At 38.6% G+C, this 23452-nt stretch overlaps 1 protein-coding gene across 1 annotated transcript in view; it reads left to right on the top strand.

Moving 5' to 3' along the window:
- acoxl (acyl-CoA oxidase-like) overlaps window positions 1-17188 on the top strand; it is a 51977-nt gene extending 34789 nt beyond the window's left edge. The window contains exons 18-19 of the mRNA XM_036542219.1: window positions 9477-9578; window positions 16559-17188. Of these exons, the coding sequence (XP_036398112.1) occupies window positions 9477-9578; window positions 16559-16747 (291 nt within the window). The 3' untranslated portion in view covers window positions 16748-17188. The remainder of the gene's footprint in view (window positions 1-9476; window positions 9579-16558) is intronic.
- Window positions 17189-23452: the final 6264 nt, after the last annotated feature.

Below are 23452 nucleotides of genomic sequence, written 5' to 3'. Positions count from 1 at the left end.
CTGAGCACAAAGATGAGGGGTGTGGCAGTGGCAGCACCTGCATTTAAAACACCTAAAATGGGGGTTTGGTGAAAGATGTGACAAAAAGAGATGCTGGAGGAAAGGGTGATGTTTATCAAGTTATTTGTGCATCTGAACGTGTAATTTGGCTGTGTGGCAAGACCTAATACTTTTCTTGTTGCTTACACGTATTACTAACTTCAGCTGTTTCTGTTAACAGTGATGGAATTAATTGTCTTTGATCTTAATTTAATATTCGCATTCCTACAGACCCCTCATTTTTGGTTCAGGCTGAAGATTTAGGGTTGGTGCAGTTTTATTCCAGCTTTGGGTTTGACATAGGTTATATGAATGACATCAGCATTTATTTGATTATTCATACTAGTACTAGAGCTGATTGAGTAGATGTGTCTTCCACTGCTGAAACAGAATATGTGTGTCTATGATCAATATGCTCGATTGATAAACTCTCTTTCCTTAAATGTTAGATGCATAAAGAAATGCATAATTGTAGATGCATTTTCACCTCAGGTTGTTTACTGTTTACTATTAGGACATTGTGTACTTTGATCAATCTCTCCTGGGATTTCTTTAGAAGTAGTCTTGAAATCGTCTCAGATCACAATGATTGCAATCATAACATCATTACATGTTTTCTGTGAGACCAGCACGATCATATGGTCCTGTGTCATGTGTGAGAGTTATTAAAAACTGCATAACACAGCTGGAAACCAGCAAACCAGAACCTGGTTGAGATCAGCCTTATGATTCATTCATAAGCTTGCGGCATCAGGTGTCAGCATAGAAACTAAGAGCCCTGTCATTCACAGATACTCCTCATGGCCACATCGAATCTAAAAGCATAACTATCGTACAATAACAGTTTTGCGGTGAATCTTTTCCTGGAAGAAAATGTATCTTTGCGGGCTCCATGAGTGCATTGGAGCTGAGGCGGAATAGTTTGAGTTGGAGCTTGATTTATTTGTGTTTCCTCATAACCCATCACAACAGCTGCTCTGTGATGGGATGTAAATGCAGGTGCAATTAGCAATAGCAAGTAGTCACAGAGTAACCCTGAACATACTGTAAAGAAGACTGGCGTGGTGTGAAACCAGACGTGTGTGTGCATATGCACACACACACACACACACACACACACACACACACACACACACACACACACACACACACACACACACACACACACATACTTTGTTTGCCCTCAGGAGAATCAAAGAGGAAGGCATGACAGATTTTATTAGTAGTGACAAGAATTTGGACAGGTGGAAACATTATGTTGGTATAGAGTAATTTGTCCACATTGTAGCTATTTGAAGGAGTATTTCTTAAAGCTTTGACTTTATAGTAGACTGCTAAGTCTGCTTTCATGGTTTAAGAACACAAGTCTGCTTTGCTATGTTTGACCCTGGCAGTTTATTCCTAGGTCATCAACGTACTTTTTGTCTCATACTTAATGTACTGTCAGTGCAGATCATCAGATGATTTATGATCCAAAGTGTCCCTGCAGTTTGTGTCAACATACTCCAAAATGCATTACAACAGGCTCCATTCCCATGTGCATTATCAATAGAATCATGGCATGTGTGGTATTACTAAGCAAAGGAGAATGTGTGTATATTATCATGAGCAATATCAAGCAAAGCGGAAACTGTAATGACAAGAATACAAATGCTTTAAGAATCTGGAGGCTCTGTCTCTTGTGTTGCGCATATTCGTGCGAGTCTCCGCTGTGGTTTCTTTGTCTGAGGAGCCGGATGGAGCACCAGCCGTGTCGGCCGTGAGGGACGAGGCAGCAGGGAGATTCTGCTGTCAGTTTTGCCGCAGGAACGAGTAGGAGGGGGACTGCCTCTCTCACGCTGCCCGGCCGCTCGGCCTCTCTCTGGGACAGGAAAGTGGGTGTGAGAAGCTTCTCGGGAGAGTTTGTTCAACTCGAAAATAAAAAAGTCGACTTGTCCTTGTTTGTGAGCACGCCACATGCCTTTTTTGTTTGCAAACACCTTAACCCTGAGGGAACAGACAGTCGTCTACAGGCTGGGCTCTTTATGTGGCATGTCTTGCATGCTCACATGTGCATGCATATGCACATGCACACAGTATAAAACTGCACTGCAGCTATAGGGAACCATATTTAGCCTTGCCAGATTTAGGCATGCATTCAGTCTGATGACTATGACACTTGTCCTTAACTCTGTTTCTCCAGTTTATGGACATGTGCCACAGATTGAATGCCATTTTAAATCTTGCCATCTTTAGCCCAGGGTCATGATGTGAAGGGTCATGTCTTGAAATGCTATTTTTTTTCTGTCATCCAGAGCAACCAGTTGTGTTTCTGGGTGACCATGACCAGTCATGGTTAATAAATAGTTGAAAATAATACATTCCCTTAAACCTTACAACAGCAATGCAGCTGAGGTCTCAGGGAGAATGTACTCTGTGATTGTTGAAATACAGCTTTGGGAACTGGATGTTTTCCACATTGGCCACAGTCCTTTGTGGATGAGTACACTGTAACACCCTTCTCTACAGCTCATGTCACATGATGATGCCTACACATTCACAGCTCAATCTTTGAATTCCTTGTATTTAATGTCAGGAACCCTATTGTGGAAAAATGTCTTATTTTTATATGCATACTTTCTGTGAATGTCTGAATGAAGGGATGAGCAGCAAATTTTTGCTGTTCATGCTAAATGGTAGTTGCACATTCAAATGGCAGTCCTCACAATGCTGGGATTGCTTTTTTCTCTCTCCTGCTTTCATATTCAAGCTGTTTCACATTTTAATTGAAGGTTGAGGCTGAAGAAATTAACTTGCTGTCGAAAGATAAATTGGGGAAAGCAGCTCCTTTTGTGCTTTATTCCTCTGCATTCTAATGCTGACATCTTTAAATTACTTGTGGGTGATTTGTAAATTGTACGTAAACCTCTTTTGGTTTTCTGGGCATCATGAAGACATTGTACACACATCTTACACGACACAAATTTTAGCTGCATTAAAAGAACAGAAGAACAGAACAGAACAGAAAGAACAGAACAGAATTCACTTTCCTTGAAGGTCTGCTTTACTTGCAATTCTAGGTCTTATGACTTGTTAGTACTAGAAACTAGTTAAGTAGTAGCAAACAACAAGTTTTAGTTAGCTAGTTATGGCCAATTTTGCCAAATTAGCTAACAAGGTCACTAACCATCTTCGTGCTACTAGTCTGTAACTAGTTTGCTCGTGGAAAACACAAACAAGGCCAGCAATTTGACAATATATGAATCTTGTAGCCATATAGTGTAGTTTAGCTTGCTACGTTAACACTACCGTATATTAGTTTTCTCAGTTCAGAAGTGGCTTTTAAAACAGCCTAAAAGCCAATACATTATGTGTCTTGAAATCTAGTGCTAATTATAGTCATTAGATGAAAGGATGCGAAACCAGTACTGCATGTTAATACTCACATTTAAGGTACAAAAACAATCTGAGGCAAATTATGACACATACTGGTGGCATCTACTCTCCTACTACAACTGCGTGCAAAATGAGTGGGTGGGGTAGGTGTTATAAAAGTCAAGCTATTGTTGCCAAGTGGATTGTCTGTTGACGACCATTCAAATATATTGTGCATCCAAGTACATGTGGATTTTTAATGTTATCAGACTGTAGCATCAGGCTTCAGTTTGGTTTGTTAGACTGCGCTCTGGCTGCACCGGTTAGATGTGCTTCGAAATAGGTTTGCAGTAGCTGACAAATTGAAATTTTGATGAAATTTTTTAAAAAATGTCATTCTGTGACCTACGTCCTTTTCAGAATGAAATGTATTTTTCAGTCATTACACATGAAAGCATGGATTTGTTTTTAATCTTATATCGACTTTACAGCACCAGCTCACATCCTCTCTTCTGCCGCATGCCATCTGCACACTTTTTTGACTCTTGCCATGGTCGGCTGCTTTTAATGACTTTCTCATTTTTAACTGGAATAGGTAACGCAGGTTTGTTGAGTTTGCAGCTGTGCATTGATAAATGCTTGGCCATGTGTTTTATTAAAATAGTTCACTGATTCAGAACACAGTCAGCAGCCCATTGTAGTTTTGTAGTTAAATCCTAATTGTAATTGAGGGACTTTAGGGAAATGAAATTGAAATGGAGACCCCTCAAATTCAAATGCTCAATGAAGTTGATTAGCTAGGTATTGCAGTTAATAACTACCTGTGTCATATGTCAAGCAATTACAGAGCTAGGTAAGAAGCTTCACATGCTTGTGGAATATTTGATTAGAGATGCATGGTTGCACCCTGTAACTCAGTAATCCAGTCAGTGCTGTGGTTTTGTGTCTGTTTATACTGTGTCTTTATTACAGTCAGAGAATTATCTGCATTTTTGCTGAGGATGTTCATTGTTTTTATTTAACGTCTTGCGGTTCCCATTCCCTACATAGTTCAGTTTGTGTAGAATTGTCAATGGCCGACCAATGGTGTAAGGTTTCTGTGGATCCAGGCACACACAGGTGCACCTCTGCTGGGGACACACAGTGAAGGGTGCAGCTGGAATGAAGCAACTTCTCTCTGCACTTGCTTATCAATCTATGTAATACTGCTGTTATCCTGTAAAATTATTTTAATGCTAAAATTATAAATCATTGAAACTCCATACCCATGCCATAGGAGACCCAGTGCAGCTTGCCTTTGGTGTGGGAATACTTGGGAATGTTGTGTGCTAACACAGGAATAAACCTCCATTTTGTGTGGATTCTTATGATTGTTATGATCCTTATGATGGTGCTATAATATGCAACATCTGATTTGTGTCAGCTGCTAGATGAAGAGCATATCAGTGTAAAAAGCTAAAATGATAACGCACTCAAGTAGAGATCATAAAAAAATGTAACCTGCAATTTTTAGACATACTGTGAATATGGTCAACATTCGTATTTGCATGTCCTGTCTTTCTTGTGATTTATATTCAAATATGAATGTGGAAAAAGATAATTGAGTCAATCTTGTCCTCTAGATAACAAATATCAAAGATGCACATAACGCCAAACACATTTCAGTTTGTTTACCATTCATTAGAGACTTAGCATCACTGGTCAAGAGCTGTTAATGGTATGCACTGCTGACTGATGCTTAAGTGGAAAATGTAGGGGAAATGTGCAAACTCAAAGCACTGTGGCTTCATCTAGGAGTGGAAAGTTCCACCCAGTTTCTCAGAGCTAACATGCTGTCCACAGCCCTGTGGTCCCACAATCACTGCTGTAAGAGCCACACAGAAAGGACATCACACACATATATATACACACTCATTCAGACATATACACAGACATACACATGTACACTCACGGGTATACACACACACACACACACACACATATGCACTGTGCACACGTACGCATATGTACACAGACATGCATACATACATATGGATGTACAAGCACACACAGAAGGATAGTGACAAGCACATATATGGTGTAAAAGTACACACACATGCACACAGGTGTAGAGACACACACATATACTCACATATATACAAGCATGCAGACACACATACACATGCACACACTTTGACAGAATTTAGAATTGGCGGGACTTAGCTGACACCATGTGACCCAGGAAACAGGGCAGGTTAATAAGCCCCACTTCAGGCAGTGCTTTGTGTCAGTGGGAAGGACTGAGAAATAACTGAAACCTCTCTCTTTATTGTGCACATTGCGCCACATTGACTGGAGACCGCATACATCTCTTATCTGCATGACACATCTCTTGGAAATGTTTGCAGAGCAGTCTTTAGTAATGTGAATATAAAAGAATGTACAATAATACACATGCATCTTAATGTCCACTGTAATATTCAGTTATTGAAGTGTTCCTTTCCCTTTGTTTTGGACTATGGTGCAATACTGTTCAAGGAATATCAGAACTGGACACTTAACATGGAAATGTCAGCAAGTTTCAGTCTGCTTAATGTAGTCATTGGGGGGGGGGTCATAGGAGAGTCGTACAGAAGAGGAAGGCTGGCATTTTTGATTGATATCAGTGCTAGCGTGCTAGACTGTGAGTCTAGAGGCTATCATGCTAGACTATGAGTGCTAGCTCAATCCCCATGCCTCAGCACTGTAGTCATTTTAGTTGTTTGGAGGATTTGCAACCTGATTCTCATAGGTACCATTACTGTTATGCAGTTGCTCTCTCTATAACTTGCTGGCATCAGCACAGCATATCTCACTGGCAATTCATTACAGACTGTGCTGGTTCTCTCTTCTGCTATTTTTTTTTTTTCCACTGGAAGCGGGCCACTACACTTAGTACTTTGTGTGAAAAAAGTGCACGTGAAATACATCATGATATAATCAATCCCTTTGGTGGTAGTGACAGACATGTCTAGGATGATGAAGACTGGTTTGCACTGTGAAGGGCATTTGCCCCATAGATATGGTGTGTGTGTGTGTGTGTGTGTGTTGCGGGGGGGGGGGGGACCGGGTGTTTTCTGCATTTTTCCATTCATCAGTTTTGGTAGCAGGCATTCGTCTGCAGAGCTTTCACTGCAATTATCACACCTTTGAAGACACATGTAACACATGCGCACAGAGATAGTTTTGCTAACCGCTTTGTTCTTTTGTATCCGTGCCTGCTAACCCTCCAAATGTATTTGTGGCAGACCTCTAACTACCGTCAGAGTCTGAAAGACGTGGGACAGGAGTGAAGTTAAGATGGAAGATAATAATTTAAAGGGCACCAAAGAATTTCTTTAGAAATCATTTCAGTGGTTTGTCTTACATAATTATTTTATATACTATACTCAGGGGATTTTAATGAAAAAGTCATACAGGTTTGAAAACAGTCAACATTCAGTCAAACATACCAAGCAAACAGAAATCAATTGCCTTCTCAAGGCTAATTTATAAATCCTTCCTATGTCTCATTCAGATACTTTCCCTGGATTTTTCTTATAAATAAAGTGCCTTTTAAGTAACGCTTTGTTGTTTTTAGTGTTGTACTTCTTGTGTAGCTCTAAATTATAGTCAGATACAAGTCGGTGACCTTGGATGAATGAACTGATCTGCCAAATTTCAGAATTTGAAATCCATTCATGGTTATGTATCATACCTCAGGCTATGTAACATGCCATCAAAACTCAAAATCCATTACTTCATCTTGGCTTTTCTCTCCAAAGTATCTTGTCATCATGGGGCGGCAGTGTAGCATAGTGGTTAAGGAGCAGGACTCGTAACCGAAAGGTTGCCGGTTCAATCCCCGCTGGGACACTGCTGTTGTACCCTTGGGCAAGGTACTTAACCCACAGTTGCCTCAGTAAAAATATCCAGCTGTATAAATGGATAACATTGTAAAGAACTGTAACCTATGTAAGTCGCTTTGGATAAAAGCGTCTGCCAAATGAATAAATGTAAATGTAAAATTATGTATTCAAAAAACACTCTTGACCACTGAAGTGCATAAACACAGATGCCAGATACCATTTTGAATACTCTGTATTCTTAGTCGATTTATGTCTGCATCAAATTTGATATAATGATTGTGTTGTTATTGCAGCAGCTTTGCGTTAACATTCACATACTTTGCGATTCAGCTTCATAGTGCATTTATAAGACAGGAAACACATAGGAACAAAGCTAGAGAAATTGTACTAAATTTCATCAAAAATGTTCTGAAATATCACTATTAAGAGCAAATGTCTTAAATAGTTCATCAAGACCAAGTGCATATGCTTCGAAGGGTAATATGGACTGTAGGGTGTTAGAAATCAAGTGTCCATTTATCACTATGGCAGAGAGGGAAAATGTCAATAAATTTCTCCTCTGTAAAAACAGTTCTTTATCTAAATATGCATACCTTAGTGCTTAGTGGTATAAAATATGTCTATTCTCTCTCTCTCTCTCTCTACACACACACACACACACACATATATATGTATGTATATATATATATATATTACATACATACATACTGTATTGTTTGTGTGTGTAGTTTTCAAAAAAACAAAAAAACTTTAACATAAAAAATGTTGGCTGCTGTCATTATGATGTAAAAAAAAAACATAAATCCTGTTAATTAACTACAGTGCAGTCACATCTTGAGAGATTAGCAGTTTATGATAAACTGTATATTACGAGCCCATAGTATTTAGACACCAATGTCTGAAAGTTTGTTCAGTGCTTACATGAGGCATGTAAAAAAAAAAAGAAATTTAATTAATATTTGGGGATATTTTGCAGCTTGAGATCAGTAATAATGTAAGCAAAGTTTTCCATTTCATGCCAAGCAATGTCCATACAATATTCTGTTGAAGATACAATACTTTGTTGACCCACACGTAACTTAATTAAATAAACATAAATGAACAACAGTAATTATAAGCAAGAGTGTGTTTTTAAATATTGATGCAAGCTGTGAGCTGAACAACAGTACCACCAAAAAATGGCCCAATACAGCTAATGCTATTTGAATGGGTAGCAATGAGGAACAAAAAGTTAGTGTGGCAACTTGCTGCATTTTTCTTGTAAATGAGGTTACTACCACTTGATCAGAGTTGGAGCAAAAATATATATATATATATATATATATATATATACTTGGCAGGTCCAGAACAATCATGTAAACAGAAAAGGTTCATGCTCAACAATATTCAGAATGCAGTCAACAGTTAATCAAGAGTTTATGCTTGTGCTCCATCTGTGGCACGTTTGTGAAGGAAAATTGAATGTGTAACTTTTTATCGCAACCCAAGTAATAAAAAACTCAATACAACTCTCAGTACAGCTATCCCCAATTTCTGTTTTTCCCATAGAATGCCACCAGTGCATGTTGTTTGATCCGTAGCCTTGAAACATGTTGTGAAGAGAATTAAGAAATGCTTTATTTAACACTATAGAGAAAACCATTAAACAACCATGTAATGCTATGACTGCATACACCAATGGCAGGTATCATGTCATGCCCTTGATGATGGATGACATGATATAAAATGCTTGTGACATTCTGATAATGGGATCAAAGCAGCTTTACCACTGCTGTATTTTAAACTAAATTAGCTTATAGGATCCATGTAAAAATGAAGCATTGTTACGTTATGAAGAGTGGCTACTTTAATTTCAGCAAACTGTTTGACTCAAACAGGGCTGCTAGAACAATATTCATGGCAAAGGTAGGAAAACTAAGAAAACATGAAGTGTGAAGCAGTGCTGGCCATTCCGTAGAACGTCATTGAAAACTCCTTTTATTGTAAGTATCCAAGTATCCCAAAGATAAACTGTCAAAAGACAACACACAGGGACAGTTTTTGTCAAAAGAAACAATTGTTCGTTCCCTATATCCGGTGTGTGTGCTTTTCAAAAAATGTTTCATATAAAGTGTAATTTGGTTCAAGGGGTGTTAACCGGTGTTATGAAAAATCCACACAAGGTTGCAAGGACTTTATCAAAAAATGTCTCTCTGCATTTTTTTTGTTTCCGGGCAGTTCTGTCTCCTACATGGCACCAGCCTGGTGTACCAGGAGAGAGCCTGGTATCTGGAGCACAGCTACCTCACACCAACCACCAGCAGACTGATCCGCAGTCAGGTAAGGAATTACAGACCCACATCACGCCACCACATGGAGCTGCTGACAAGACATTGGGTTACTGGATATAACTGGTACAATTAAAGTGCTTCTACATATCATAGGAGTATTAATGTGTACAGAAGTGGGGAAGTACTGCAAGGATACATCAAGGCTGTTGAAGGGGAAAGAACACAATTTTACTCTTTATATTTAATACATTACTTCATCTGTGATATGTTTTGCTTAGGGAGTTTTTTATATCTCTTGAAATTTTGCTCCCATTTTTATCAGATTAGTTTGTGTAATGCCACAGGTGGTAGGAAAATATCTCCTTGTACTGAAGCTGCTGGTGTTGGCCATGTTTTCGTAGAGCTAGCTTTAGCTGTGTGTATCATTCTAATGTGTACTGTGTTGGTTGTAAATAGATGGGAGAAGTCACTCACCAAATTTGGATATTGGCTCACTGGCTTTTGATGGCGTAAGAAACCCTCTTGCTTTCTGTGAGATATCAATATACAAGTTGGCTGTGACTCATGCTAATTATATGGGGGTTCGGTGGTAAAAAGTTATTGTCCATCATGAAGAAGACCATTCCGCCCAGCTAGGGGTAAGCATTGAAGGGACTTTTATCTGGTGTTGCAGAATAAACCTGTCTACTAGTTCTTAAATAGCCTGGGCCTGAAGGAACCTACCAGCATACCTGAGGTGACTGTCAGCCATGTGCCATTTACAACTGAAACACCCACAGCTCACCTACTGGATAGTTGACTGACAGCTACAAAGCAGGTTGGGGGAAACATGGCTATTATAAGTGCTGGCCTTGCATTTATTTGCTGTACAAGCCAGATGTGCAAATACTATTAGAAGGTTATGAACAGTTGTGACTACCTACTTTGCAAATACATTTACATTTAGTCATTTAGCAGCAGACAGTCTTATCCAGAGTGACTCACAAAAGCGCATGCAAAAGGTTAGGCTATGAGGAGAGACGATACTAGCAGTCATTACATAATATACATCATTGTACTAGGTGCAAGAGGGACTTTGAGGATGAATAATAAACAAACAATATTGCCAGTGAGCAAAGCCTCAGTTTTAAGTCTTTTGTTTAGCAAATAAGTAAAAGATCATCTTAGACCTTGAGCTGTACGATACAATTGAAATAGCAATTGTTTAAGAAAAAGAAGATGCGTCAGCAGGTTTTTTTTTTATGATTTTGTATTGGTTTGCATATGAGGCTGTGCTCCCACATTATTGTTCCTTATCCCACATAGCCATCCGTGAGAACAGTGTGTGTGTAGGGTCTGCTCGTTTGTCATAAGCCACTGAAGGTCTGCATCAACAAATCAGCCGAGGCCCTTCAGGGAGCCCACGCACACACAGATGCACACATAGACATGCACACAGAGCTGCACTGAGTCATTGAGCTCACTGCTATATATTTCACGGTTTACTGGGAGCGGGTGACCTCTCTTCTCCAGCGTATGTTTTCTTAAGCTTGGAACTTAACTGGTCTTCTTTATCAGTCAAGTCCTTTCATCTCCCTTTTATATTACCTGTCATTAGTGAGGTGAGCAAAGGTGAAGAGACTTGAAAGAGAGGGGTCAAACTTAAGAGAAAGGCAGCTGTACACAAAGGCTGTTATTGGATCAGGATCCAAAAGGCAGGAGCTCTGTCTGTGAAAGAATGTCAAAGCGTAGATTAGCTCATAATAACCACAGATAAGATAGATTACTTAAGACCTTGAGGGGGTATTTGAATGTGTGCTGTAAATGTCAGAAAATGGAGCACTTAAGTGAGACCTGAATTAATTTACTGTGATCTGTGTCCTCTTTTTATCCTCTTTATCTACACCAAACGGTGGCTGCTTTGAAAGATTCAAGGTTCTTTCACTAGCAAGTGAATCGATATGTCTCAGGTGCTCAAACATTTCACATTGTAAATGTTGCTCTGATGTTCTCATAAAAGCAACAGAAATTCTCTGCTAGGGCAATAACGTTTTTTGTGCCGCTCTAGCACACTTTCACATTACTAAGCTGAAATGAAAAATTGCATTCAAGAGTGTTATTGAACGTCATGAAAACACAAAGTATAGGAGGTATGTAGATCTGTATATGTCTTTGTTAGCATGCTTATATTGAGACCAGCAGTTCTGAAGATTGTACACTAAGGTCTGCCCTTTATCCCAGAAGGTAATACCAAAGTGGTAACTAAGCAGTAATAGAGTACATGTCTGTGCAGGCAGAGCTAGTGGATCTTTATCTGTAGACAGTTTAGCTACATGCCAATAGAGGAGAAATTCCCTAATCAAGTGTTTGCTGAGAGTCTTTCCTAGTTTCAATGCCTGACACACGCACACACACATGCACACAAACACACACATACAGGCACTGGTAATGAGTGGGGCATGAATATACATGTGGCTTCTAGGGAATTGTAAACGCCAAATCTTGTACTGAGAAGTGGTACATTGACAAAAGAGCATTTGGCACATTTGATCGGCACAGGATTTGTTGGACTGATTGCATAATTGTACGTGGTTGTGTCATTCTATGACCATGTGTTCCAGACAGTATCTCAAAGAGGAGTTGAAGTGGAATGTATTTACTCTAGCAGGGGGACACTTATACTGAACTGCACTGCACTTGCTAAGAGTAATATCCAGGTTCACAGTAAGGGGAAGATTTGTGACAGGACTGCTGGACTGCGGTTCAGTGTTCCTATGTTTTGGACTAGTCCTTGTCCTCCTTAACATACCAGTGGCTCATCATGTTTAGTTTATGTTTCGAGAAGGGCACTCTCATCTTGGAGTGGGTCAGTGTTTCCGATACGATGAGAAAGCATCTTGAAAACAGCATTAGATGACCAAAAATATGGTCGTTTTGACTTAACATTTTGGCCACAAGGTGGTATTGCTGTTGGTTATTGTATATAATATACAGGGAATATTTCAGGGAAACTGAGAAAGAATTACAGAGGGAGCTGGCTGAAATGTCTAAATGGTATACAGTAACTAAATGCTTACTAGTGGTAGTAATTATATTTTAAGAGAATGATAGATGTTATTGAGCTGCTGATTGGCTGTGACTTCTTATTCTGTTTCCAGTTCTCTCCCTAGCAATATTATTTGCATGCATTGCACCTTCTTTTGCAAAACAGCTGACCTCATATGTTACATGTGATTGCTTCAAAAAACAGGATATGAACATGACTGTGGAGATGCATGTTGTCCTAGCTAGATTTTCCAGCCACTTGAATGATTTACCAAAAATATGCTGTATTTATGATTTAATTTTAGTCCGTTATACTCTAGTGCTGTCATTTCTGTGTTCACCTAGTTCACAAATATGTGTAACTGACACCCTTTGCCTTCCATTTGATGTTTTCTAAGACTTTTTATCTTGCCTTGTGCATGAACATCTCCACACCAAATCTAACAAGCCCTTAACATCACTGTCTATCACACTGTTTCATCATGCATGTAGAGAGAACTGTTTGATAACAAAATAACTTGTGCAAAATTATTGAAAGCATTTATTACAGAATTGAGGTATTAATTTGTTTCACAAGGTAATTTGCTAAAAAATTCTGCATATCTTTGTTAGAGAAAGGGCAGTGGGTAGTCACATTGTTTGCTGTAGAAAGTAGCAGTTCATGTGTGAAAAGTTGATTTTATCTTGACAAATGAAAATAACAGTGTAATATTAATTTCACATGATAAATATTAGTGCCAACTCTGCTCTTAATTCATTAATAATCAATCATTTCCTTCAAAGCTAGCACTTTCACAGACTTGCTCAGAGGAGACAGTAGAGCTAGGGTCTCAAACTCACTCACTGAAGGGGCCATATTAAAAAATCACCACGTATTCACGGGCCAAACATGGCCTATAGTTTTTTTTTTTTAAATACCATTCTGCTATGACCCAAACTGGTCATTGTTTGACCAAAATATGCCATTATATCAAACTATAATAAGTATTTCAGAACTCCCAACAACAACAAAATATAGACAGGCTGTACTTGTAATATTCAAAAAAAATTTTCACAATACATACAAATAATTGTCCAACCTCTTTAAATGTCCCTCAGGAGGTTTGTAGGTCTATGGATTCTACCTATTTGCTTGAGCTAGACACCTGGCATCTTTTCTTTGTTACAGAGCTGCCTAAACTCTCGATATATATATCCATATTGTTATAAGTAGGGTTGGGCAATGTCTACGGAATTGGCATATGACAATGTCTACAGTGAAACAGCAGGATGGACGGTGGCATGGGGGGGAGGTAGCGCTTAGGGTTATTTGGGTCAGTTGAATTATATTTAAAGTTCAAGAAAATCCGCTGTTAAAAAGACAAGGTTTTTTTTTTTACACTTTCGCATATGGTCACACCGGTGTGATTTGCCGTTTAGTGCGTATGCTAAAACTGGCGCGATTAGAACACTAGATTGGAAAATTCTAGTTAATTTTAGCTTTGAGGAAACAGCGATTTAACGTTAAAAATATAGCAAATGCTAACTGAAAACTATGAGAAACGTAATAACGCTAATGAAAACATAAATTAGCAAGAGTTTCCTCTAGTCATTACAATATTAATAATTCATTGATTATAATTTTCCTAAACATGACAGACAGGTGTGTCCCTATTGTAAGTAAATAGGTATTCGATCTCCCACCTGTCTTGAAAACCCCTGCCTTCACTGTCCACTTTTCTTTTTGCCATTTTTGGCTGGCTGGCTGGCTGGCTAGCTAGCGAACCAGTTATTTTTGATGCGAGATACAACTGTCGTGCGGGGCTGCTGCTGAAATCGTTTGTGTCTGGTGCAGGAATGTGATATGCAACGACTGTCTCGTGAGTGTGTTTGGTTGTGGGTGGGAGGAGGGGTGGCACGCAGGTGTTTAAAGGGCAGCACGTTGCAGTGTATGTTGGGGATTGTAGTGCAGCGTGTTGTGGATGATATGGAAGCAAGCCAGAGTTAGTAGAAAATCCAAATCATTGCACGGGCCAGATAGAATGGTGCGGGGGGCCTGATTTGGCCTGCGGGCCTTGTCTTTGACGTATGTGCAGTAGAGGGTGTGACAAGCTCCCTCCCCTCAATGGTAATTGCAGACTGTTGTTTTGTAAAATGTCTTGATATGACAAGCATCACAGGAGTTAGCCAAAAAAATGTCAAACTGGATTGGGAGGCAGTGTATGTCTGAGGAGGAAGAAGTGTGATATCCTAAAATGGACTGTAGCCATGCATGTGACACATTTATCAGCCCTTCCTCATTGGCCCAATTGATCAAGGCAGAAAGAGGGGAGAGAGTGCCCAGTTCTTTCACGCTACCTCATTGGGCATGGACAAATTTGTACACTTTGACTCAAATTGTCACAGAAGAAGGCTGAGATTGAAAGCATTGTTATGGTTTTGCTTAATCAAGTTTGAAAATAGATTCATTGATCAGTTTATTTGGTTACACAAAACAAGTCAATTTACATCAATTTGTGCAAGCATAATATAAATGATTATTTTGTTATCATTTTGTTTTTTGTTACTTGTGTTCTATTGTTTTGCATACTTTACTGTCTGTTGGCACTCATGTCATGGAGTTGGCACTCATATCTCCTCTCATGAGATGAGGAGAATGTCAGCTGGGTGTCTTCCAGTTTCTTAATCTTTTGAAATGCCTTTTGTAATGGAACCATGCCTACAGTATATCATTTAATCTAGGGTTTACTGCAGTAGATTGCAGCGCTTATTATCCTGCTACAAAAAGGCTTTAAAGCATGCCCATCTATATGATAATGCTGATTCCACTGCCGTTTGCTGGCATTTATGCACACTGTCATGAATTTGCATATCATAACAAAGACTCATTGAAGCAAAATAGCACGTATAAATCATTAACTGTTGCCATACTTAAAATACAGTAAAAGTGAACCACATAGTCTCGTTTTTTACACTTTGCCATTTTTGTGGTTAACCCCTTTGAAGCCTCTGCCACACACACACACAAAAATCCCATGATTTTTTTGTCATCTCTCTGAATCTTTAAAAGAAAGTTGTGGTTATAATTCACACCAGAGCCATGAACACAGTTAAGTGTCTTGCCAAATTATATTCCTATGATAATCCTGACTGGAGGCTCAACCAGATAGATACCTGTTATTTGGAGCTACTCACAAGGGAAAACCTGATAGAATTCAAAAAACTGCACTCTATTGAAGAGAACTTTGTGTCCTTTGTTACACTGCTGCTCAGATTATGACTAAAGAGAGCTCAATTGTCTTTCGATTGTGATTGTCTTTTGAAGTGATTATATCTTATGTCTGATCATGGAAAAAAAAATCGTCATGGATTAAAAATGAGTCATTTTTAATCATTATTTCATCAATGTTTTGACTAACATTTTGGCCACAAGGTGTTATTGCTGTTGGTTATTGTATATAATATACAGGGAATATTTCAGGGAAACTGAGAAAGAATTACAGAGGGAGCTGGCTGAAATGTCTAAATGGTATACAGTGACTAAATGCTTACTAGTGGTAGTAATTATATTTTAAGAGAATGATAGATGTTACCTTGAGCTGCTGATTGGCTGTGACTTCTTATTCTGTTTCCAGTTCTCTCCCTAGCAATATTATTGAACATGAACACAGTTAAGTGTCTTGCCAAATTATATTCCTATGATAATCCTGACTGGAGGCTCAACCAGATAGATACCTGTTATTTGGAGCTACTCACAAGGGAAAACCTGATAGAATTCAAAAAACTGCACTCTATTGAAGAGAACTTTGTGTCCTTTGTTACACTGCTGCTCAGATTATGACTAAAGAGAGCTCAATTGTCTTTCGATTGTGATTGTCTTTTGAAGTGATTATATCTTATGTCTGATCATGGAAAAAAAAATAGTCATGGATTAAAAATGAGTCATTTTTAATCATTATTTCATCAATGTTCTGGTCCCTTCAATGTTTGGTGAGTTCACTGATGGATTAACGTTCTGTCTTTCAGTTGCTGGAGCTGTGTAAATCTGTTAAGGATGATGCTCTGAAAGTTGTCGCTGACTTCAACATTCCGTCATGTTGCGTTCAAGCCCCTATTGCAGGGGTGGTAAACCCCAGAGCAGAATGGGCTTTCTACTCCTCACCTCGGCATCCTGACGAACCTCAAGTGGAGGTGAAGACCATGTCTAAACTGTGAGATTCTCTGACTTCCTCTTCACCTCACCCACGTTTGGACACCATCACTGTGATTGATGTTAGAGTGAAAAGAAGGATTTTTTCACTGGATCTCATTTCTCAGATTTAAATGACGACTAAGACTTCTGTCTTAAATTGGTCTGCAATGTGTTGACTTGTGAAACTTGTATTCGTAGCCTATGAATATGGGGGCCTTCACCTTCTGCTGTAAAGGGAATTTGAACACTACCTTCTAATGTTGGGTTTCTAGTCCTAATTAGATGGTACCACATACAATGACTTTCGTACATTGGATATTTGCATCTATATGAATATGCATTATATATGTTAATTGGTTGTTTTGAACACTGAACTGCTGTAAACTCATGTACTTTTTGCAACAAGGTGAGATACTGATGGAAAGAGAATTTGTTTTTCTGTTATGATATTGTGACATATGAAAATGGACCGTTACAAATGTTTTTAGAACCAACCATTAGAATGGTTGACTAAAAAAAAATTTTTTCAGCAGTAAACTATTAAGAGACACGGTATCCGCTATTGGTTATGGTCTCTGGTTCACAATCTCAGTTTTCAATGTGTCATACAAGTAGCAAGCTAGACATATAGCTAGCTGTATAAATCATTGTAATTTGCTGTAAAACTGTATTGTAACAATTTTTGTGCACAAACAAGACAGAAGATTCAAAGAAACACAATTTATAGCACCTCTGCATAGAATTTGCAGATCATTGTCTTTCTCAGGAATGCCAAAAAAAGCATAGTATTGAGTTTGATGGCTATCTATGGGAAGCATGTTTTTAAAATTTTTGTTGTGGAGAAAAGTGAATCATTTAAATTTGTGCAATATATGACTCTGCTCTAGACATGTTATGTTACCATACAGAACAAAAACCTAGGACACTGTATTTTAAAAATGAAATGGCCTACGAAATTGATGATTTCTTGAAGTGACAATTGACAAAATTGACACTAAGTGACTTACAGTAACTTGCAGTTTTTGGACCACCATTACACATGTAGTTTCATGTTAACTGAATGTCTGAATGTATAATGTACCTCATCCAGGTAATGCTAATGACAGCTGGATGGAGCAGGCCACCAGGCTTAGCTCTGGGGACAGTTTGTGTTTTGGCAGTTTTTGACCATAACTGCCACCACTATGATTTGAAAATCAGTAGAGCTTTTGGACACAGTTGTCATAGCACTGAGATGGATGAATGGAAAATGGAAATTAAAAATGAAATATTGTAGGTATTTTAATCAATTTATTTCCTGCTTACTAAGCAACGATTCCAAAGAGAAAATGAAGTCAGTAAATTCTTAAGTTACACATAAAAATGAGTGTTAACTGTATTTACAATGGACCACAAATGTGATTCCACTTAGCTGACTGTTGTGGGGCATTAACAGAATATAGTGTTGAAAGCTTGCTATTCTAATACCAAAACGCAGCAAGAGAGAATACAAAGTGTAATTGTCCTTTGCAACATTTGACTCTGATACTGTCAGTGGATAGCAGCATGATTTGGACTAGAGAATAATTTAGTCCAGTAGACCTGCTGTATTGTACAGTAGTACCAACAACCATACACTGTCCAACTATGAGTATTGGGTTTTGTGGGATTTCAGCTCTGCAAGTGAGGAAACATTATGGCTAGAAAGAAAGGGAACACCCTTCCTCAAGAGAAATGAAAAAGTACTTGTTGTGGAAAACAAACTCTGTAGATGTAGTATCCATGTTTTAACTGAGGTATAAGTATATTTACAGAACACAGTGGGGGATTGTCAAATATGGACTAAAAGCAGTGTGTCCAAAAGGTGTCAGTTTCCTGACACCTTTTCAGTCACCCCATAAATGGGTGAACATGTTTGTGTTTCTTGCCAAAAAACAATGATGACACTGTCTTTCTGAACTTTAAAGCAGCAGGGTTAAATGGTATAGGGTGTGTAGTGATCTAGTAATAAATATGCATTGTTTTAATTATTTTGTTGTTTCTAAGGTATAGGTTATGCTTTAAAAATAAAGCTAATGTGTTCACTGTTTATATGTGGTTCCCAGAATAAAGACATTTTAAAAAATGTTTGTGAGAATCACATCTGGAGTCTTTGCAGCCTTTATCACTGAGTATGCCAAATATCATTGATATCAGTCGAATCTCTTTGTATACTCTGTGTGTGTGCACTTATTATGTGTGTATCTCTGTAGATATGTGTGTACCTGTGTGTCTGTGTTGGTGTGTGTGTGCTTCAATTAAAATTGTCAAACATGGATACAGAAAATCCCTGGAAATGGGTATTTACTTGAACAAATGTGTAAAGGTATATTTATCAGAACAGGGGGAAAATATGATGCATAAAAGCTGAACACTTGCTAACTTGCTAGCTCTTCTCTTCCTGCTAGCCAGGATCTATGAGGGGCCGTTTAGGAAATATTTCAGACTTTTGTGACACAAACACATATGAAACATGTACGCATTCACATGTGAAACTTTCACACACTGATCCATACTACTGAAAACTCACATATATGTGAAACGCTCATATAGACACATGATACACATTCACACACATACTTATGAAATGGTTGTACAGATACACATGAAACGGGCGCATTCATACATATGAAACGCTTCACACACGCATCCATACTACTGAAAACTTGCATATACAGATGTGGACAAATTTGTTGGTACCCTTACAGCTCATTGAAACAATGCTTCATTCCTCCTGAAAAGTGATTAAATTAAAAGCAATTGTCTCATGTATACCTGCATGCCTTTGGTATGTCATAGAGTAAAGCAAAGAAAGTGTGAAAAGAGACAAATTATTGCTTATTCTACAAAAATATTCTAAAATGGCCTGGACAGATTTTTTGGTATCCCTAGAAAAGACTATAAATAATTGGATTATAGTGATACTTCAAACCAACTATTTTCTTTAACTAGTATCACACGTCTTCAATCTTGTAATCAGTCATTCAGCCTATTTAAATGGAGAGAAGTAGTCACTCTGCTGTTTGGTATCATTGTGTGCACCACACTGAACATGGACCAGAGAAAGCAAAGGAGAGAGTTGTCTGAGGAGATCAGAAAGAAAATAATAGACAAGCATGTTAAAGGTAAAGGCTATAAGGCCATCTCCAAGCAGCTTGATGTTCCTGTGACTACAGTTGCAAATATTATTAAGAAGTTTAAGGTCCATGGTACTGTAGCCCAGCTCCCTGGATGCGGTCGCAAGAGGAAAATCGACCCCAGGTTGAACAGAAGGATAGTGCGAATGGTAGACAAAGATCCAAGGAAAACTTCCGAAGAGATACAAGCTGAACTCCAAGGTCAAGGTACATCAGTGTCTGATCGCACCATCCGTCGTTTTTTGAGCAACAGTGGGCTCAATGGAAGAAGACCCAGGAGGACTCCACTGTTGAAAGAAAAACATAAAAAAAGCCAGACTGGAATTTGCTAAAATGCATATTGACAGGCCACAATGCTTCTGGGAGAATGTCCTTTGGACAGATGAGCCAAAATTGAAGTCACAGCAGCTCTATGTTCACAGACGAAAAAATGAAGCTTTCAAAGAAAAGAACACCATACCTACTGTGAAACATGGAGGAGGCTCGGTTATGTTTTGGGGTTGCTTTGCTGTGTCTGGCACGGGGTGCCTTGAGTCTGTGCAGGGCACAATGAAATCTCAAGACTATCAAGGTATTCTGGAGCAAAACGTACTGCCCAGTGTCAGAAAGCTCTGTCTCAGTCGCAGGTCATGGGTCCTCCAACAGGATAATGACCCAAAACACACAGCTAAAAGCACACAAGAATGGCTAAGAACAAAACATTGGACTATTCTGAAGTGGCCTTCTGTGAGCCCTGATCTGAATCCTATTGAACATCTATGGAAAGAGCTGAAACTTGCAGTCTGGAGAAGGCACCCTTCAAACCTGAGACAGATGGAGCAGTTTGCTAAGGAAGAGTGGGCCAAAATACCTGTTGACAGCTGCAGAAGTCTCATTGAGAGCTACAGAAATCGCTTGTTTGCAGTGATTGCCTCTAAAGGTTGTGCAACAAAATATTAGGTTAAGGGTCCCATCATTTTTGTCCGTGCCATTTTCATTTGTTTTATTATTTAAAATATTCTGTTGAATAAAAAATCAAAAGCAAAGTCTGATTTTTATTAAATATGGAATAAACAATGCTTTATGACAATTACTTTTGTCAGTTTCAAGTTATTTCAGAGAAAATTGTGGGTTCTTCTTATTTTGTGGAAGGGTACCAGCAAATGTGTCCATGTCTGTATGTGAAATGCTCATATAGACACATGAAACACATTCACACACATACTTATAAAATGTTCGTACAGATACACATGAAACGGGCGCATTCATACATATGAAACCCGCATATAGACTTGTATGAAACACATTCACACACATATATATGAAACGCTCATACAGATACAGGTGGAACGGGCTCACACACATATATATATGAAATGCTCATACAGACGCATATGAAACATTCACACACACATGCACACATATGAAACTCATTCAGATACAGGTGAAATGGGTGCACACATACATAACATATTATGAAATGCTAATACAGACTCATGTGAAACACACTCCTTTGTAACATTGCACACTTACATACATGCTTCAGCATGAAACTTTAACTGTGTGTGAAAAATTCTTATAAGGATGAGTAAGAAGCTTTTCACATGTATGTGCGTGAGAACATTTCAGTATATCTGGAAGGCATTTCAGTATAACCGGGAGGCATTTCAGTATATCTGGAAGGAATCTCAGTATAGCTGGAAGGCATCTCAGTACAACTGTAAGGCGTTCTTCCAACCGTTGTGCTTGATCGCAGTTCTGGCTAAACGAACTTTCTTCTTTTATCTTTTACTCCAGTCATTTCTGGTTGTTAGGGGTAATGAGGAAGATGTGATACAGTTCTTCACTGATGCACTGCGTTGCATTGAGGCAATAGAGAGGGAGTGGGACAATGTTGCCCTTGGAAGACTTTACAGAGAGCTGGGTGACCACACTTGGACTGTGAGCGCATTTTTAAATGTGCTTAGTCCTGAGGAGCCTAGACACAGAGATAGCATTATTGCGGTACATTCAGTCTACAGGTGTCTCCATAATTTCTTGCACCGCTATGACACGAGAGAAGTGTCCTCTGCTCTAACAACACCGGTTCCTCCACTTATAAGAAGTAATCGGATGGGTCGCCCTCGGTATGACATTTCATCTGCACAAATACATAATACCGCAATGAATAAGGATCACATGATTTCATTTGCCTAAATAGCGACTTCCCACATAAATCAATGCATATCATGACAAACAGACATTTCCCACAGTTCATTTTTACTAATGTTTATGTGCTGTTTCATATATGTAACTGTTTTGAAACTTTGTTTGTTGTCACTCTGTATACCTTCAACTGTCCCAATCTAGAGGATTTGGAGTAAAATCATAAGAATATGGATTCATCATATAATGACATACTCCACCTTGAGAATGTCTGGAATCTGGTGTATGGTGTAGTCTGGAGAATGTCTTTAAGCAGCAATCACTACAAATGCAGAGTGGTCAAAGACACACAATCTACTAGAGATATTTCCTGCAATGATCTGGTCAAAGCTAAAACATAAGAGTGAATGAACTGGAAGTTCATCAGTGCAGGACAAATTTCAGTGAGGTCACTGCTATTTATTTCCAAATGTGCTTCAATTACCCTGTGTAAAAACCTTTAAATTTCAACAGAAATCTTAATGCTGTTCAAAGCTTATCTCGATATAGTGGGCCTAGGTCATCAGTAGCAGACAGTCGTAGATTGTCATGTTGCAGCCTTACCTGATCTCTGTACACACTGAGAATCCAATGTTCTGATTCAATGCCGGGTGTCATTGCATAGACATTGATGGCTGTTCATGAAATAAGCAACCTTTGATACAGGATAACTTGATGCTTCCTTGTTCACACTTAAGAGGGCCTCTCATTAGCCTTATACGCAAGCAAACGCAAAATTATGTCCAAACATACAAGCGTTTGTGATTGTCATATGTTGTCAAAAGGAGACGTCGCCGGCAGAGAAGATGTTTCACGCTTAACACACATGAGTTGTCTTTCCCTTTCCAAGGGAAAAGCTGTAAAACATCAACACTTCATTACATTATAAATGAACACAAATGAAAAAGCAAACGTTTTAGTTTATCTGTGCTGATAAGGTTTAAAAGCATTATAGTGTGAACTGAACGAACATTCTCTCCAGGATATTAATTTTTAAATTTGCCAAAATGTAGTTGTTTTTTTCTGGAATGACTGACTTTTGTGTCTGAACCATAAACATTTATTGCATTTGGACTGCACCGTGTAATCTGTATTAAATGCAGCGGCCACCGCTTTATTTTATCTATATAATTCAGTTCATCGGGTTTGTTAAATAGCATAAATGTTGAAATAGTTTTTACAACTGCCTAAGTCGTTTCATATGTGAGCGAAAATTTTTACACTTCATGCAAACAGTTTCAAATCCCCCACGTGATCAATACATTTTTGGCCAGTAAAACTGCTGGCCGCCCACAAGGACAGTATATTTTTATTTTTTTGGGTGATAACTTTGATATGATGAATGATATTTGATTAATGATACTTTTCGTCGTGTGGTGTGTTTTGTAATCTTGAGACAATGTGTCAGTG

The sequence above is a fragment of the Megalops cyprinoides genome, chromosome 1 (assembly GCF_013368585.1).
Source record: "Megalops cyprinoides isolate fMegCyp1 chromosome 1, fMegCyp1.pri, whole genome shotgun sequence".
Classification (NCBI taxonomy): domain Eukaryota; kingdom Metazoa; phylum Chordata; class Actinopteri; order Elopiformes; family Megalopidae; genus Megalops; species Megalops cyprinoides.
The sequence above is the reverse complement of the archived record's forward strand: the minus strand, read 5'-3'. Positions and strand labels throughout refer to the sequence as shown.